We start from the raw sequence: 17,671 nt of genomic DNA, 5'->3' as shown, positions 1-17,671 counted from the left end.
TACTAATTAGGTCCAGGAGCATTTTCAGGTTTGCTACGTCAACCACATGTCCCATGATGGTGACCTGGTTGGTGGCGCGTGCGTGTCTGGTATTATTGGCATCCCGAACTCCGGTGGATTACTCCGCGGTGGAGGGCCGCACGACTCGCAATTGTTGAAGGTATCATCTTGGTAGAATGCGGTTTCGTCGGTCACGACTGCGTCTTGTTGTTTCGACATCTTAGCTTTTGGGGTGGGTTTGTGTTTTTTTTTTTGTTTGGGAATGAATGTGACTAGCTTCTAGTAGCGATTTCCCACAGACGGCGCCAATTGTTCCGGGTGTAATTCCAGAGCAGATATTCGTTACCACTCGTAGCTAGTAGAATGTCGTCTTTGGTTGAATCCTTCTTTCCTTAATTGTTCCTCTCGGCCTCTCCTGCAACAATGAACGAACTGAGGGCTTGGCTTTGTGCCAAGCGTACTCACTCCGACGCTCAAGTCAGTAAACTTAAGGGATAAGTTGTTACTTGGCTGAATGTATATTGTAGAGAGATAAGGAAGATAATACCAGATGAATAGTGTTTCTTGGGTTAAGTTGTGGATCCTTTCCTCAATGAAGGTTGAGGAGTATTTATAGACTTTCACCTTTTGTCACGTAGTGGCCAAGTGGCTAGCAGGTGGAAAGACTGATCTACCCCTCGGCCGAGGGACCTATGGCAGGCCGGCGGGCCCCGTTGACTCACCGCCGAGGGTCTTGAATATGAGTACGCGGGTATGTGCCCCTTGGCAAAGTTGCCAGCCGAGACCAGGTTGACAGTAGATGGGGTCGCACGGCTAGGCTGTCTAAGCCGTTGACTTGCTGTGGATATCTTTGACCTTGCTCAATATGTTGACTTGGTCAGCGGTGCAGAATATGCCCCATCATCACCATTACCATTAACTTAGATATATTGACATAGTAAAGTTAAGTAAACTTAAAGAGGAGACTAATATAAAGAATAAATTTTTACTTCCAATTTGAGTTGACCATTAGCACGAGCTGACCAAGCCCCGACCCATCCTTGGCCTGTTATGTTAGACAATCTAGCCCGACCTAGTCGTTCTTGGCCCGCAACCTAAATTTCCAGCCCGACCAGCCCTTGGCCCCACATTTTAGTAAAAAAATTTACATAGGCCCCCCAGTCCACCCTCCACCCATCACAGACCTGACCCGGATCGAACATACTCCCAGCAAGGCATGCCCGACCCTATCCCTGGCCGGTTCAGGGCCTGACCAGAAGAGCCCGGCCTGACCCAGCCCGCTCCTACCCCTGGCCTGTTGACCAGAAGAGCTCGACCCGAAGACCGCTTTACTTCCCATCGTATAGAAAACTAACCCATTTATTACGGATTTAGCGATAAATGAAAAGTTTAACTTTTTACAATAGTGAATCGTCTTACATTGTAAACACAAATTCTCATTATACACGAGAGATATCCGTCTATAGTACATAGACGAGCCAAATATCTACCCACTTGAATAAAACAAGCAACAAGTTGCATGGTGGGGTCCAAAAATATCACCACTTTAAACATATTTAACCTATCTTTTACTTGAAACGGATATACTCATCTTTCACTTTAAACAGATACGGATATATCTATCCATCTACCTGAGATCCAAGTATATAAACACAAACCGTTAACTCTAAACTCTTTGTTAACTCTTAAACCCTGTCCCCTTTTCTCTCAAGTCTCAACTCTCAACTCTCAAAAGACAAAAACCATGAACAGATCCAAGTTATTGAAGCTGTCAACTGCACTCGCCAACTCGGTCTCCTCAACTCGGCGTTACGGTCACTACTACCGGATGATCAACTCAACTCAGGTGAATCGTTTCTCAAATTTCCCTCAATTTGATCCTATTTCAATCCCAAAAATGACATACAATTGTTTTAATTCCTTTAATTTCCAGCAAAATCTCTTCTTTTCGTCGAAGCCGGAATCATTCATTCAATTAGTATTATCAAATAATCAATGGTCAGAACAAATTGAGAATGAATTGGAAAAATTGAACCCTAAATTGACCCATGAATCTGTAGTTTATGTTTTGATAAATTTAAGTTTAAACCCACGAAAAAGTTTGGATTTTTTCAAATGGGTATGCGTTAAAAAAGGATTTAATCCAAGTTTTACGCCGTATATTATATTGCTTAGGTGTTTGGCTTGTAGAAGGTTTATAAGGGAGTTTTGGAATGTTCTCTCAGAAATGAAGAGCAAAGGGTTTTATTTGGATGATAGGGTTTTTAAGGGTATCAATATAAAATTAACATGTGAGAAATTGAACGAGGAGTCGGTCGAATGGAGCAAAAGGTACCAAGAGATGGTTGAAACAGATGTCGAAAAGGGTTTTGCAAATGAGGTGTTGGAGGTGATTTTGTCGTCTGATTGGAGTGAGGAGGTCGAGTGTGAGTTGAAACTGAAGCTTAAGTTTCCTTTGACTGAGATTTTTGTGTTAAGGATTATTGCTGGATTATGGGAACAACCATTGAAAGCACTTAGGTTCTTCGAATGGATTGGAAGTTGCGGAGGATATGAACATGGCAGTGTAACTTATAATGCAATGACCGAAGTTTTAGCTCGTGCTGAAACAGTTGGCGAGTTTTGGGATTTTGTGAAGGAAATGAGACTTAAGGGGCATCATATTGATATCTATATATACTTAAGGATTTGTAAGTCTCTACCACGCAAGGATGCAGTTGAATTGTTCGAGTTAATGATGGATGGGCCTTACAAGCCTTCGCTGTCACAGGTAAAGTCTTTGTTGAGTAGGATCTCGAATAAAGAGGATCCTAATCCGGATTTGGTGTATCGGGTTGCTAACAAGTTTGTTGGTGCTGGAAATGCCCCCACTAAATTCCTCTATGATGTTGCACATAGAGCTTTGTGTAAGTTAGGGAAATTTGATGAAGCAAAAAAGATTGTGGAGGACATGAGGAAATTGGGGTATAAGCCCGACAACTTTACCTACCACCAAAAAATTATTGACCTTTGTAGAAGCAACAGGTTTGATGAAGCGTGTAAGGTGCCTGAGCAAATGGAGGTCGAGGGTTGTGTTCCTAATGTAAATACGTGGACTTTGTTAATCGAAGGCCATTGTAAAGGTCTTCAAATGGCTCAGGCATTATCCTGTTTGGCAAAGATGAAGGAGAAAAATTTCAGACCGGATCCTCAAACATTGTTAGTTTTGCTAAATGGTTTTCTCTCCGAAAATAAGGTGCTTGATGCTTATAAATTCTTTACTGAGTTCATCAAGACTGAAAGGCGAGCACAACCTTCACATGATACGTATAACCTTATGATTGAAAAGCTAATGGAAGCTGGAAAACTCGAAGAAGCATTCCAGGTTCTTGGTGTAATGAAGGAGAGTAAAATCAGGGTTTTGCCTGGGCCAATTATCCGATACATTGCTAAGTGTGGATTAGTTGATGATGCCAAGAGATTACTTATGGTACTGTCTCCAAATGACACTTCTTATATTCCAGGTTATAAGAATATCATTCAAGCTTTCTATGAACAAGGTAGATATTCAGAGGTCAACGATTTGATTAATGCAAGCCCTCTCTGTGTCCGTGAACATGAGGCAATTCGCGAGATGTATGCCTCATGCCAAGCTACCCCATCGGAAGAGGTTGCAAAGAGGTGATAGTCATGATGAAGTCTGTAGTTGTTGAGCGAAAGACTTGCGACCATGTTCTAAAATACCCCTACTTTAGTTTATCACTATTATGAACCTGATCTCCTTTTTTTCCGTAAAAAAATGGATTTTGGTTGTGTTAATATATCCAACTTCTCATTTGGGGTAATGGGAGGTATAAACCTTTGTTGATCATCACCAGAACAAAGGGTGCATCCTCTATCTTGTTTGTATGTCTTGAAGTTGTAATCTGGTTTGTCTACAACATTCGGTTGAGTTCAAATTCGTGTAGATTAGATATACAGAAGCTCTGTCATATATGATGATGTTGGGATCTGCCGATGTTGATTGCGAGTTAATTTTGGGATGTAGCTATTCTAAGCTGTTGTCCTGTCAATGCTTGAACATCTTAAGAAAGACTTGGGATCTAAAGGACAGGTATTTTCTGAGTTTAACTTTTGCTTTGATAATTTCGACAACGTGTTCTTTCTACTTCATTGCCTTTACATTATGATTTTTGATTTTCAAATTCATCCTCTCTGTAGTTTAGCAAGTGAAATGAAAACTATTGGTCATACTCAGTAATTAAGGTTCAAGAGATTTGACGAATGGTGTTAAATCTACCCTGCAACACCACTTAACAACCTAGCTATAATGTTTTGAAAATTACTGCAATCGTACATGAGGCGATATGGCTGCGTATTTGGCTCTATGACTGAGATTTGATGAATGGTGTTACATGCTTTGGTATTTGGTGCAGATAGTCTGTTGAAGAAATCAATGCCGGAGTAGAAGACTTGACTGAGATCCCGAATGAGCTATCAGCTAATACAAAGTTTGCTCGAAATGCTTTAGGAATAATAACTAAGCTATAAGCCATGGCTTCTGGTCCTGTCCAGCTGTCCTAATGCTTACAACGGGTAAATACTAAAATTAGTAACTTCTATAGTTATATTTTTTATTTGTGCAGGTCGAGCCTATTAAGGTTCATGTGTGGCAAAAATGTTGTGGCCACCATGACTTCCACTGGGAAATCGCTTTGCTACCCGTCTTAGTCTGCACAGAGGAACTGGCTTCATGTTCATGCTAGATTGGTATTACAAAGATTTAGTAAGATTCTAGCCACTGTACTATAACTGGTGTGTAGGCTTGTTAATGCCCGAATGGTATACTGATTGCCGTCTTATACCGGTTGCAGTTGATCACCATTCCAGATATGCTTCCCTTGTCCATCTTGCCATTTTATGTAAAATTTCAACGAATTTTGTCAAATCTAAAGTAAATATTGTTGGTTATTTTCTTATTAGTTGTCTAAATTCAATCGGTTTTATTTCCGTTTCTTCATTCTAATGTTTTGATCATCTGTTTTGGGTTCTTTATTCACCGTGCTCTCCAAGTTTTTTCCCCTACGTTTGTAAAGCGCGATTCCCCATTCATCAAATAGTTTTGTTATCATTGATGAAACATATGTTTATAAAGGAGCTTTTGGTTGTCATAATGCCCTTCTTTTGCTCAGTTAGTTGTTAGGCACTGCTCAGTTGCTTTTTTTTCCTTCTTTTTTTAGATTTTATTTGTGTGGGTGGATAGTAGAAGTAGCAGGAGCAGCATATAGTAGAAGCGCTATAACATGATTTTTTGAGTGATTGCGCTTGAGTAACAAGAAGCAAGCTTCCGTAACACAGAACATAGCTATATGGAGTAACTGTTTAACTACAACTGCTAAAGTAACTAAATCAAAACATCATTTGTGCTAGAGCGCTATGCGAAACAGAGGAAGTATCGATTATGGAACAATTTGTATATATTGCACTTTTTACAATGTTTTTGACAGTATTACTACAGAATTAGAGCTTCAGCCTCATGCACAGCTCTTTCTAGGCAACTGCAATGATATTTTCCGTGGACTTGAAATTGTGTTTACTACAAATGATTACAGCCAAAATAACAAAATTTAGTACTCCGTACCAATTAGCATTATTCTTTTTATGTTTATGAGATGCTAATTAAACAGCAAAAGTTTGTAGAGCACATCATTCTTCTTCTGTAAGAACACTGCCAAATCCAATACGGTGTCGTCTTCTATCAAAAACAGCTCTGAAAGACTCTTGCTCAGCTTGTAACCTCTCTTTAAAAGCACTATGCTTCTTCGTTTCCTTGGATTTTCCAGGCATTGTATCCTCCTCAGGTAATGGGTTGGATTTCTGCAAGTTTAGCCAGAAAAAAAGAGACTAGCATGACCAACAATGTTTAACTAGCAGATGAGTTATTCGGGTCGGGTCATCACAAGTTTGGGTCATTTCGCGTCCGTTGTAATCGAGTCACTTGGTATAGGTCTTTTGGGTAATTTTTGGGCCATGACCAACAATGTTTTGTTTCAAATTACTTATTTCGGGTTATTTCAGATCAGGTTATTGTTGGATCAGGTATTCAGGTTAGATCATTTTTGCTAGAAAGAGCAGGAAAACGTACCATGTTGTACCCTGCCCCAGGGCCTATGACTAAAGATGCCATTTTTGCCTTCTTGACGGCCCCAATTGAAAAACCCGAACGGCCAGCCTGAATGATCACAACATTTGGTCATAACAAATCAATTGTGTTTAATAAAATGCAAGCAGATAGTATTTACACATGGTATGAAGTAAAATGCTGCTGAATGTGTGTATAAAAATTTTTAAGATACTCGGTGATCTTTTTCTGTATGGGGAGGTCGTACTTAATAAGCATCTAACAGCACACCACGTTATATTTTGTGAACGTAATTAAACATCCTTCATAGTCAAACTGTCACACAGGCACTCTCAGAAGGAACCACATTCATGCATGGTATGAAAAAATCGGTTTGAGACTTGATCTTGAAAACAAAAATGAATGCGCTGGCTAATCAGAAAATATATCTTACCTGATCACCCCAGTGTACAGATTTACCTTCTTTTCCGTATGTTCCAAGCAACCCCGATAGAACATTCGTCTTTCCCTTAAACAGCTCACTTTTTTCGACATCGTCATCATCCAAATTGTCTGACCACTTACTCTGTCCTAAATCTTTTACTTTTTCTGTCCGATTGCATGCCTCCGCATCTAAATTCCTTTTATCCTTGGGTGAAGCTGTATAGCCAGAAATAAAAAGAGATCAACCACATGGCCTCTATAACTCGAATTAACAGTCGAAAAATAAAATGGATACATCCAAACAGATGACTATCTTTATTCCAATTACAAGATAGTTTCAAAATGGACTTTTAGACTGTACATGGAGATCAGAAGACACTGAAAAACAGAAGAAAGTATAAAGATCCCCCTTTGCTCTTCAAAAAAGCCGGCACTTTGTTTACAAATATTGTTTTTGTCAAGCAGGCACTAAGGGTAGGTAAGGCTGTAGGCATATGTTCAAAAGAAAAACCCACAAGGTCATTTGTATGGATACTGCCTTAAAATATACACTCCCTACGTCTCAATCATTTGTTTACCTTTTTTATTCTCTGTGAGTGGTATTTTAAGATAAACAAATGGATGAAACGAAGGGAATATATCAAACATTATATTAATAGCAGATCACATATTAAATGTTGCATATTCATATATATAGAGGAAAAGAAGACACTACTCCTTCGTTTTTTATGAATGGAAACTCAAATCACGTCGGGAATAAATTGTGCAACCGAATAGCGTGAGACTAAAAGGGGTCTCAATCATACCATCGGGGCTTGAGTTTTCAGCCAAAGATACTCTTTCCGCTTGTTTCTCACTAGACAAACTTGGATCACTATCCCCATCTTCTGTGTCCATATCAACCTGGATTATACAACACAACAATCATATGAGATCAAACATTTTAATGAAAGAAATACCTTTCTATATCTTGCAGAAAGAAAACCTCGGTGGTGAACAAGATATTAGAGCATACAATACATAATTGAAACAAACGCAGTAAAGTATATACCTCTTCTATATTCCCCTCCTTCAAATCATCTCCATGGAGTAAGGACTGTCAGAGAAATATCAAATTATCATCTTACACCCTTTAAGTTAACAGTGAAATAGGAGGTATATTCTCAAAATAGCCAACAGAGACACAATAATTAACCTTAACATCCAATTGTAAGTATAGTGATGGAGCTTCTTCCCACAGTGCAGCCATCTTTTCTACTTCGTCTTGAGAGAAACCATGAACATTCCTAGCGGTGCAACCCTACAAGTTCCAAACAGGAAAATCAACTTTTTCTAGCATACAACAGATACCTTAACCCTTGAAGATATTTCATCACCTTATACTAATAGGGAAAAAGAACATTAGGCAGGATATCTTTCCTTTAGAAAGAAAAGGATAGTTTTCCCGTTATTATTGATAAAGAACATGTAGCAAATGGAAGCAATGGTTCCACAATGTAACCAAAAATCCAGAATGCACCTAAACATTTATAAAGAACATGCTATGGGATAAAACCTAAAAGAAATAAATAAAGTGAACTACTTACTGCTGGGTCCTTGTATGGAGCTTCAAGCACATAAACTTCATAGCCCGACCTCTGCAACAAACAATAAAACCATCATGAATGAACGTCAAAATCAATTTTCTGAAAGAGAGAATAAAATTAGACGGTATTTCCATAATAGGTCATCCTGAAACCATGGTTGCCTAATCCGTAGTACGCTCCAATACGAATATGTAATACGCATACACGATACGCACTTTCTATCAGCACCCATGCCTGATTAATCATTGTGTTTTCAACACAAGGGTTAGACTGTGTACATATGACCCCTGCTTGCTCTGCTATAGGTGGGAGCCTTGCACTAGAGTAATAATGATGATATCGTTGTAGAAAACAATTCAGAAATCACAAAGATAAACCATTATGCACATGCCTCCAACTTCAAAACTAGATAACCACGTGAATCACCAATGACAGAATCTTAGGGTGTATCAAATTGCCGCAATTGCCCACAAATATAGTAGGTCAAGCCTAACTTCTTGTATTTACTTATGTTGCACTATCAGATCACAAGAAAATACTGATAGATGACAAATCACAAGAAGTGCAAGCCAAAAGACAGGCACAGAGAAGCCACCACAATCATAACAATCCAAATCACATAATAATAATCGGAGTGAACTTGGTGAGAATCCATTAGCAGAAAGCATTACCAGGCCCCATGATGAAGCAACAGAGAACACAAAGTTCACAGAACATTCTATAAGGAGAAAGAATATACCTTTGCAGTTGCCCAAAACTGAGCAAAATCAGCTACCCGCAGATTGCGGTCATCCACTAAGAGAGGCAAAACATATCAGCGACAAATGGGTCAATTTCCAATGAAAACTGCATCTGATGTCAGTGAAGATGACCACAGTGCAACAGCACTGCACAACCACTTAATTCCACAACTAACTCAACAACTGAAAAAGGTAAATATCTATGCTTCCTATATTACGCCAATAATAGTCTCAACAGTATAAGAGACCACTCCCAATCACAGAAAATCAAACACGTAGTACTATTTTCATCCAACAAGAAAAAACATGCCATTTGATTATTTTCCGATATGAAGAATTGAACATTAAATACAGAGTTTCAGTAGCATAACAACTCATACCAATAACAAAGGTGTAGACACCCTCTTCAAGCGTCTTTTTGAATGCTTTTAGCATGCTTAATCTGTAGGCCTGTCACAGGAACAAAATGGCAATGTTTGAAGAAAATATTGGAAGCCAGAGCATATCAAGGATATCTATAAATAATAAAATATGTATTATACAGCAATACATGACAGTCACATTATGGACAAAGTTCAAAAAATTCAATGAAATTCATTACCTCTTCCATTTCAGGTTCATAGCAATATTCTATAACGGTTTTAGTCACAGGTTTCTTTCCTCTTGCCGAAGGTTTTGAAGCATCATTTTCTTCAGTCTACATAAAAGTATAAGTAGATAAGCACCAAGTAAAAAATAGAGCGAGATAGCCAAATAAATGCTTTGAAAAGCTATAAGCAAACCTTCTCAACTTCAGTCATAAAATAATCATCCATTGAATGAATTCGAGGTGCATTGCCACCATGCTCAAGCTCCAAGTCACGTAGCATTTTGGCAAAGTAGCTCTTTCCACTTCCTGAAATAAGGCATATGTTACTACTTACTAGTTAGAAAAGTAATTCAAAGATAACAAGAAGAGAGCGTTCAACGGGGGTAAGCAACACCCACACCGGGATCCTATCGCCGACGACACCCCCTACAATCACGTCCGAAGCGGCCGCACAGCTCTTTCGGAGCCCCTGTCACCTCCCACTATACCCCACCCTCAACCCTTAAAAACTCTCCCCCGTCCATCTAGGGTTGGGGTTAGGAGGTGGGGGTGGGGGTGGAAGTGGACGGGGTGGGGAGGTCAACACGGGTAAGCAGTAGTGTCTAAGAAAGTGGGTGGGGTGGGGAAGGGGCGCCAGTGGGGGCTGAAGAGGGAGAGGGCACGAAGATGATGGTGATGCGACTTGCGAGTGGGGGAGGTGTTGGTGGGTGTAGGTGGTTTAAGACTTGAAGTGGTGGATGTTGGTGGTGAGCGTAGGTAATAGGATAAAGGTATGGGAAACCCTTGGGAGAGTGGTGGAATAAGGGTAATCCTAACATGGAAAATGGGTGTGAAGAGTAAGAAACTGGGAGTAAACAGACATCAAGTACGAATAAGAAATTTTCATTCACTTTCCCTTTCCTATAACCTTCCCAGGCTCCAACCAAAAGTCCCCCAAGCTTAATTTAGGGTTATGGCCTATGGGTCATCCGGAAATATTCTCTATGTATTTCGAGCGAAAGGGTAAGGTTACATCCACCAAAACTCCTAACCTTTAAATAGGTTCAGCCTCTCAGATAGTGGGTAATGGCGATGCCAACACACATTAACAAAGACAAGGATGAAAAAAATTGTAATTACTTGAATGTGTATACATCATATGAGATAAACAAACTTATCTCAAGACGTTCGACTGAAGACATTAAATAACAGATAATTAACTACAGGCAACATGCAAATATGCCAGCTGATTGTCTTATAGTTAGCAGAATCACTGTCTTATAAAAAAGGATGAGACTAATATGATGAAGAATAGCTAGAGACAATGCAAAAAATGTCCTAAAAAAGGATGGGACTCTTATGGTGAAGAATAGCAAGAGGCAATGCAAAAAAAAAAAAAAAAATCTCCACTCCGGTAGTTTTGAATGCCTGAAAATAGAATAATGTTTCAGACTTTTGGTACATAGTGATTCCCATCTTACTAATCATGTTTATACTAATTTGTGGCAGCACTCCTGTAATTTAGGCCAAAACTTACTAATCATGATATTATAGTACAAACTAGTTAGCTACTACAGTACTATATTTTTTATTTCTGGAAAAAAAGGGGCATCATAGGACACATCACACATGCGTAGCATTTAGCATGAAGTGACTCTTAACAAAAGAAACCTATGTGAATGGAGAGATCAAACGAGACACATCCTATAATGGCTACCTAACCATGTTTGCACAAGCAATTTAAATGGGATACTCGTAAGAACCTATGAGTGGCAGAGAAGTGTGAGAAACATGAAGATAATTGTTTAGGAAACTACACGGTAGAGAATATTTGGGAACACACAATCGAATCACGAAGCGGGGCCAATATGGACCACAAAATAACAGCCCAGTAACAGCACACGCTGTCAGTATAGACTTAAGAAGCTGTTTCATGGAAGGAAAGAAGTCCAAAGTAGGATTAGAATGGCACAGAATAGTTACCCGGTAACCCTCGAAGTATGATCACAAAATGATCTGGACGAGAAGTTCGATGCGGTTGTCTAAATAAGTGAGCAATGTCAACAGTTCTTGGTTTATCAGGAAGGTTATTGTTTGACGGAAATGCTTGGTTTCCTCTGGAATACTGTCCGAATGTTGTCAACATGCCTTGAGAATCCTGAAGATTGTCAAGAATTATAAAATTGAGTTAAGGTAGTTTTCACTACATTTGCAGCAATGTGCTTGAAGCTTAGTCACGCTTCATTGAAGAAATGACAGGCCTGATACAGGCAATCTATTTATATGAAATAATAAGATTCACGTCCAAAGAGACAGGTCCATGAGCAGGAAAGTGTCAGAAAGTGAGTATCCTTTGATGTAGAGATGTAGAGCTAGGCAATCAAAAATATCTTCCAAAACTGATTATGTTTTCTGATTCCTCCCTAGATCCCCAGTGTACTTAGAAGGGCAAGATACAGGTTAATTTTATATACAGCTACCACCCAAACCAATGAAACGGACATATACAACAACAAAAACAATGAAGGATTTAAAGACATCATAGACAAGTGAGCAGATGGAAGAGCAATAATTAGTTAATAACCATGTGTTTAAACATTATCCCTCATTACAATATATTTCGTAACTCGTATGACACATTATTTGTACAAAAATACAATAAATACAAGCAACCTAGTAGAGATGAATCAAGATTCACACATATCTATGTTTTGTCCTCTCAACGGCATCAACCAACTGTCGGCACCAAGGTACACTTAATTGGTGTCACTGCAAACCCAAACATAGAGAACAACAAAAAAGTCAGAATACTACTCACCCCTTGAAATGTTCCACGAGAGCCATGGCCAATCTTAGAGTTGTCCAAATGAGGATTTCCCCGTATATGAGAATCAGTGGTAGGGGAATGTGAATAGTGCAAAGCAGCAGAGGATCTACTGTGAACTGGAAATAATGATGGTGATTCTTTTTTAGGTGATAATGAAGGCTGGTGATCTGTTGACCACTGAACCGGCGGCTCCATAGGCAGAGGAGGAGGAGGAGACAATGGAAGCGGAGGCTGAAAATCCGCTCTTTGCGAAGGATGCAAGTGACCCACATGTTCTGGAACCGAGTTCCCATATTCAATTTGCCTACTCATATGGGGAGGTTCAAAAGGAGCCTGCATTGGAACATGTTGATTCCCAAGACTTTGGTAACCTTCAACAAAGGATGACCTGGAATCAACTGGCCGCCTTTCACCGCCAAAGTGGCGAGGAGAATTATGATCATATCCCATGTGACCAGGTTGATATCCCAAGGGACCAGGTTGAACCGGTGGGTGGGTGCTCGAGTACTGATCTGGCCTCACAATACTATTTCTATTATCATAGTGCATGGCAGCCCCATTAGACTGCATATGCTCAAAATTGCTTCCATAATTCGGAGGACGATATCCATACGACTGGCTATGGCTATTATTATCAGGTCTAAACCCTCCCTGACTAAAACTCCCAGAATTAACCGGCTTAGCCACATTCCCATACATACCAATCTGATGATCATGACTCTGATATTCACTCCCCAAACGACCATGTTCCACATCCGACACACTCCTATTCATATCATTCCCCGATCCATACCTCGACCCGTATTCAAATCCTTCCTTTTGATAATCACCCCCATGCCCCATACCCACCTTATTCGCCATCCTATCATACCCAATCCCTGAATTCACCACATTAGGACCGCTTTCGCCCCCATACGATCCGGGATACCCCCCATCAACTCTCAATCTTTTACTACTCCTATCATCATTATTCACATTACTATAACTATTATTATAATCATATCCATAACCTTGCATTGCATATGCACCACCATTACTATTATCAACAGTTCCAGGAGGACACACCTGAATTGGGGGATTCGGATTCGGATTCGGGTTCCTATTCCAATAACCCGGATCATGATATGGGTCTGGATTATTCACATAAACGGGTCGACCCATGTTAATTGAGCCTCTATTGGGCTCAATATTGGGCCCAGGGTATCTAGAGGGATGGGGAAGAGAAGGGCAAAATGGGAAATGAGAAATTGAACAAGTTGGACAAATATTATTACCTTGAATTGGGCGCGGACGCCATGAATGATCCATTGAGTGAGATTTCAATTGAAAGGTGATTTGATTATTTCAATTGAATTTGATTTGAATTAGGTTTTCTAGGGTTTTCTGGGGATTTTGTCTCAGGTGTTTTATGAATGATGGAGGTAAAGGATGAATAAAGAAAAAAGTTGATTAATTAATGGTTTAGGACTCAACAGTCAACACTCATGTCTTAAAAGTCCTTAAATACTTATATAAAACCATCTTATCTAAAACGGATATTTATTATTTTGATCAAAAGGTCACGGTTTCGAATCTCACCCCCTCAATTCTAAAGTGTAATATTAAGCACCGGGCAAGGGAAAGTGGCAGTTGCATGGACACCAAGCCCAACGAACATTCATGTGAGCGGGCGCGTTACGTATAAAACCGATCTTGGAATTTCAACTATCAATCATTTTGCGTTAAAATTTTGTCCAAGCTTCCTTGCAAAGACTAGCAGGGACTGGACTAGTCATGTCAATTGTAGCGATGGCAATAGTCGCTCTAGTGGAGACCAAAAGAAAGGTGGTTGCAGCCCAACACAACCTTCAACTCTTCAAGGCTCCACGGAGCCACTTCCAATTACGTTTCTATGATCGCGGTCCAGTACTTTTTTCTTGGATCAGCTGACCTATTTAGCCTAGCCGGTCATTGAAGTTTTTCTATACTGATATACATATACTGAAACACCACAAGTATGTTAGTATGAGATCATTAGCTACTTCATTCTCCTGGGCAAGTGGGCATCATTGGCAGTTGGCTACTACTAATTGTACTTAGTATTAAACATTACCCCGTATATTATTTATGTGACAAAATAAAAAGCGACATTTTGTTATTTTACTCTAAGTCAATAATATAAAACAAAGGAACTTAAAGAAAGTGACATTTCAACAAAGCTCAGAAAGATTCCTAAGCCATTGTCATGACCCTCCGCGCTAAACGATGAGCCGCGACATTGCGTTCCCTACAAACATAACTAAAACATATGTTCCGGGTGTAATTCCAGAGCAGTGTTGTTTACCACGCAAGCTTGGTGAATGGATGTCCTTCCTTGCCTTGACTCTTCCTCTCGGTCTCTCCTGAAACGATGAACAAACTGAGGGCTCGGCTTTGTACCGAGCGTACTCACTCCGACGCTCAAGTCAGTGAACTTAAAGGGATTAAGTTGTATGTTACTTGACAAAGTATATTGTAGAGAGATAAGGGAGTTTATACCAGATGAATAGTGAGTTTTAGGTTAGATTGTGGATCCTTTCCTCAATGAGGGTTGAGGAGTATTTATAGACTTTCACCTTTTGTCACGTAGTGGCCAAGTGGCCAAGTGGCTAGCAGGTGGAAAGACTGATCTACCCTCGGCCGAGGGACCCATGGCAGGCCGGCGGGCCCTGTTGACTCCATGCCGAGGGGTCTTGGATATGAGTACGCGGATATGTGCCCCTACCGGCTAGTTGTCCCAGCCGAGACCCAAGAGACAGGCCGACAGGCTGCGTCGGTTAGGCTGTCTAAGTCGTTGACTTGCTGTGGATATCTTTGACCTTGCTCAATATGTTGACTCGGTCAGCGGGTGCAGAATATGCCCCATCAACATAAATAGTGAAAGTTAGCCGATAAGTAAGTAATGTCATCGAGAGTTCCTGCAATTTGATGATGCCTTGATCCAATGCCCGCCCATTGAGTCAGGAGTGAGAGGCAATCTGATGAAACTTCCAGATGAAGGAATCCACAATCGCAAGCCCATTTAAGGGCCTTCATAACCCTCAGAACCTCAGCTTGTAAGGGAGATTCCGAGTAACCCCTTCCGCTGCCCTTACAAATCACATGCCCAACTAAATCCAACGCAATCCATCCCCACGCTGCCTCACATGATTTCTTCCAACTTGCATCAACCATCAGTCTGACCATAGTACATGAACCCATGCCCCCCGTAACATAAACTGGGTTACCCTCACGGAGCATATTCATTCCAAGAACCAATTCGGCACTACCATTATCATGATCCGCACTAGATCCCCGATCAAGAGCCTTCTCAGTCTCATTTTTAGCCTCAACCCCACTCCCACCAAGTGGTTATAACCCAAAAAGGAAATCTTAGGAATGAAACCTTCTCCACTAAATATAACATTGTTACGCAGGTTCCATAAAGACACAATGATTGCCAAGAACTGAATTGTTCGCAACTGTCAATCATCGACTGTTCGTAAGTACTGTAGCCAATTAACAATCCAATCCCCAGCACTGATGTTACTTGCATGTCTAGTGTTAATACCCAATGGTGAACCCGCCCAAATCCGTGTCGTCACGTCATAGTCCTTGAAAAGGTGGTCCACTGTTTCAATTATATCACAGGAGTTGTGGCATAAGCGGCATGAGGCATTCCATGTCATTTGACGCTTAGCAAATTCCCCTCCCACCGGAAGCGAATTTGAAAGGATCTTCCACACTAAAATCTTCCACGACTGTGGTCCAGGTAGATGCCATAAACGAGAACCACAAAATTCTTTTCTCCTAACATTCATCCTCGATTTATCCAGCACCGAGGCATTCCTGGAAAATAATTCACTGAAAAGAATCTCATACCCGCTTTTCACCGAGTACGATCCATTATGGGTAAAAGGCCATATGAGCTCATCCGCACCCTAGTTAGACCTCAATGGAATGGCTAAGATCCTATTAGTGGTTTCCTCTTCAAAAAGCAATTCGATCAGCTGTTGATTCCATCCACCCGAATTGAAACATAGATCTCTGATTCTGAGATCTTTTAGGAAGTGGAATTCCAGTCCTAAGAGTTCGCCCTTTGGTTCCGGACACTTCCCGTTAACCCATCTAAAAGTCCAGACATTCAGGTCAGAAGAATAGCTAGGCTGCCAGCTTATGTTATCAAAAATGAACTGCAGCCCATGCAACACACTCTTCACCCCCTACGTCTTGGGGGTCGCGGATTGATTGCACCTGACCAGAGAGATTCCCCAAAGATTTTCTCTCTGAAAGTTAAACTGAAGAAAGAACTGTCCTTCGAAACAATCCTCCAAGCATGCTTAGCTCAGGTAGTTGTACACCACTATTCCATACCAGAGTTTTGTAGTTTCACATCCCATGAATCATTTGTTTACAAGTACTATCAATAGTCGATGTGACCATTCTATCTTCGTCAATGATTTCTCGGATGTACAATTACAAAACTGTGATATGGAATAGTGATGTACAGTTATCTGAGCTTTGTTGAAACGTCACGTTCTTTAAGTTCCTTTGTTTTATACTTTTATACTATTGACTTAGAGTAAAACAACAAAATGTCCTTTTTTTTATTCTCACATAAATAATGTAATGTTTAATACGAAGTACTGTTAGTAGTCCATGTTCATGACAAATTGACATGATCACTTTGGCCAAGATACAACATTTTTTTTCTATCCATTCACCATATTAAATTGGATGTTATTTACAATTTTGCATTAGAGGCTTTTCATAAATCTAGGAGCAAATCTTGTTTAATCCATTGATAATTTTGTAATGATAGAACACTAAAAATATTGTTGCTAATTATAGTAATTAACATTTCTACATAAACAAAAGTTTCTCCTAACAATTTGTTATAATTCATAAAACTCAATTGTCCAAATTTTAAATATTTTCGTAGTATCGGATTATTATGGGAGGAACGGAGGAGGAAGTGAAACAAAAGCACAAAGATGGGGAGGGAAAAGAAAGCGGAAAAGGAGAGGAGAAAGTTAAGGAGAAGAAGAAGAAGGATAAAGAAAAGAGCAGCGAAGACGATAATAATGAAGGGAAAGAAAAAGGGGAAGGAAAGGAAAAGAAGGCGAAAAAGGTTAAGAATCCGGAGGATAAGAATGATCCAGCAAAACTCAAGCTTAAGTTGGAGAAACTCGATGGGAAGATGCAGGATTTGGCGGTTAAAAGGGAGGAAATTTTGAAGCTTATTCAAGAAGCGGAGAAAAATGGAGTTAGTCCTAAGAAGGGAGATCATCCTACTGTAAAACAAGACTAAGAAAAACTAGGATATCATGCATCATGGTATAATATTTTGTTAGTTGTAAATGTTATTGTAGCAACAGATTTGTGTAGATCTGCAAAATAATAATTTGA

The 17,671-nt window shown here is 40.0% G+C and overlaps 3 protein-coding genes across 4 annotated transcripts; 1 reads left to right on the top strand and 2 right to left on the bottom strand.

Annotated features, from left to right (window-relative positions):
* Positions 1-1,665: 1,665 nt before the first annotated feature.
* Positions 1,666-3,992, top strand: LOC141652687 (pentatricopeptide repeat-containing protein At3g48250, chloroplastic-like). The gene is made up of 2 exons (XM_074460259.1): positions 1,666-1,846; positions 2,176-3,992. The coding sequence occupies exon 2, from the start codon at positions 2,228-2,230 to the stop codon at positions 3,662-3,664; it is 1,437 nt and encodes a 478-aa protein (XP_074316360.1). The 5' UTR covers positions 1,666-1,846; positions 2,176-2,227; the 3' UTR covers positions 3,665-3,992.
* A 1,451-nt stretch (positions 3,993-5,443) lies between these two features.
* LOC141652686 (uncharacterized) lies at positions 5,444-13,733 on the bottom strand. Of its 2 annotated transcripts, none has more exons than XM_074460257.1 (13): positions 12,257-13,733; positions 11,422-11,596; positions 9,653-9,765; positions 9,472-9,567; positions 9,251-9,320; positions 8,870-8,925; positions 8,131-8,181; positions 7,740-7,844; positions 7,596-7,640; positions 7,351-7,447; positions 6,555-6,760; positions 6,125-6,211; positions 5,444-5,856 (listed from the first exon to the last, which is right to left on the bottom strand). In XM_074460257.1, the coding sequence occupies exons 1-13, from the start codon at positions 13,571-13,573 to the stop codon at positions 5,686-5,688; spliced, it is 2,589 nt and encodes an 862-aa protein (XP_074316358.1). In that variant the 5' UTR covers positions 13,574-13,733; the 3' UTR covers positions 5,444-5,685. The 2 variants fall into 2 exon arrangements, with proteins under 2 accessions (XP_074316358.1, XP_074316359.1); XM_074460258.1 differs by having other exon boundaries at positions 6,581-6,760.
* Positions 13,734-15,148: 1,415 nt separating this feature from the next.
* On the bottom strand, positions 15,149-16,083 carry LOC141650970 (uncharacterized). The gene is made up of 2 exons (XM_074458702.1): positions 15,773-16,083; positions 15,149-15,620 (listed from the first exon to the last, which is right to left on the bottom strand). Exons 1-2 carry the CDS (start codon positions 16,081-16,083, stop codon positions 15,149-15,151), a joined length of 783 nt encoding a protein of 260 aa, XP_074314803.1.
* Positions 16,084-17,671: the final 1,588 nt, after the last annotated feature.

Source organism: Silene latifolia, chromosome 4 (genome assembly GCF_048544455.1).
Source record: "Silene latifolia isolate original U9 population chromosome 4, ASM4854445v1, whole genome shotgun sequence".
NCBI classification, from domain to species: domain Eukaryota; kingdom Viridiplantae; phylum Streptophyta; class Magnoliopsida; order Caryophyllales; family Caryophyllaceae; genus Silene; species Silene latifolia.
Note: the sequence above shows the minus strand (reverse complement) of the source record. Positions and strands in the feature narration are given on the sequence as shown.

Excerpts from the sequence above, each read along its gene's own strand:
- LOC141652687 (XM_074460259.1), top strand. The coding sequence starts at position 2,228 with ATGAAGAGCAAAGGGTTTTATTTGGATGATAGGGTTTTTAAGGGTATC.
- LOC141652686 (XM_074460257.1), bottom strand. The coding sequence starts at position 13,573 with ATGGATCATTCATGGCGTCCGCGCCCAATTCAAGGTAATAATATTTGT. Across the intron at positions 9,766-11,421 it reads CATACTTCGAGGGTTACCGG|GAAGTGGAAAGAGCTACTTT; the intron begins GTAACTATTCTG and ends GCCTTATTTCAG. Across the intron at positions 7,448-7,595 it reads AGGAGGGGAATATAGAAGAG|GTTGATATGGACACAGAAGA; the intron begins GTATATACTTTA and ends TGTATAATCCAG.
- LOC141650970 (XM_074458702.1), bottom strand. The coding sequence starts at position 16,083 with ATGAATGTTAGGAGAAAAGAATTTTGTGGTTCTCGTTTATGGCATCTA. Across the intron at positions 15,621-15,772 it reads TGGATTGTTAATTGGCTACA|TGGGGTTGAGGCTAAAAATG; the intron begins GTACTTACGAAC and ends ACTTGGTGGGAG.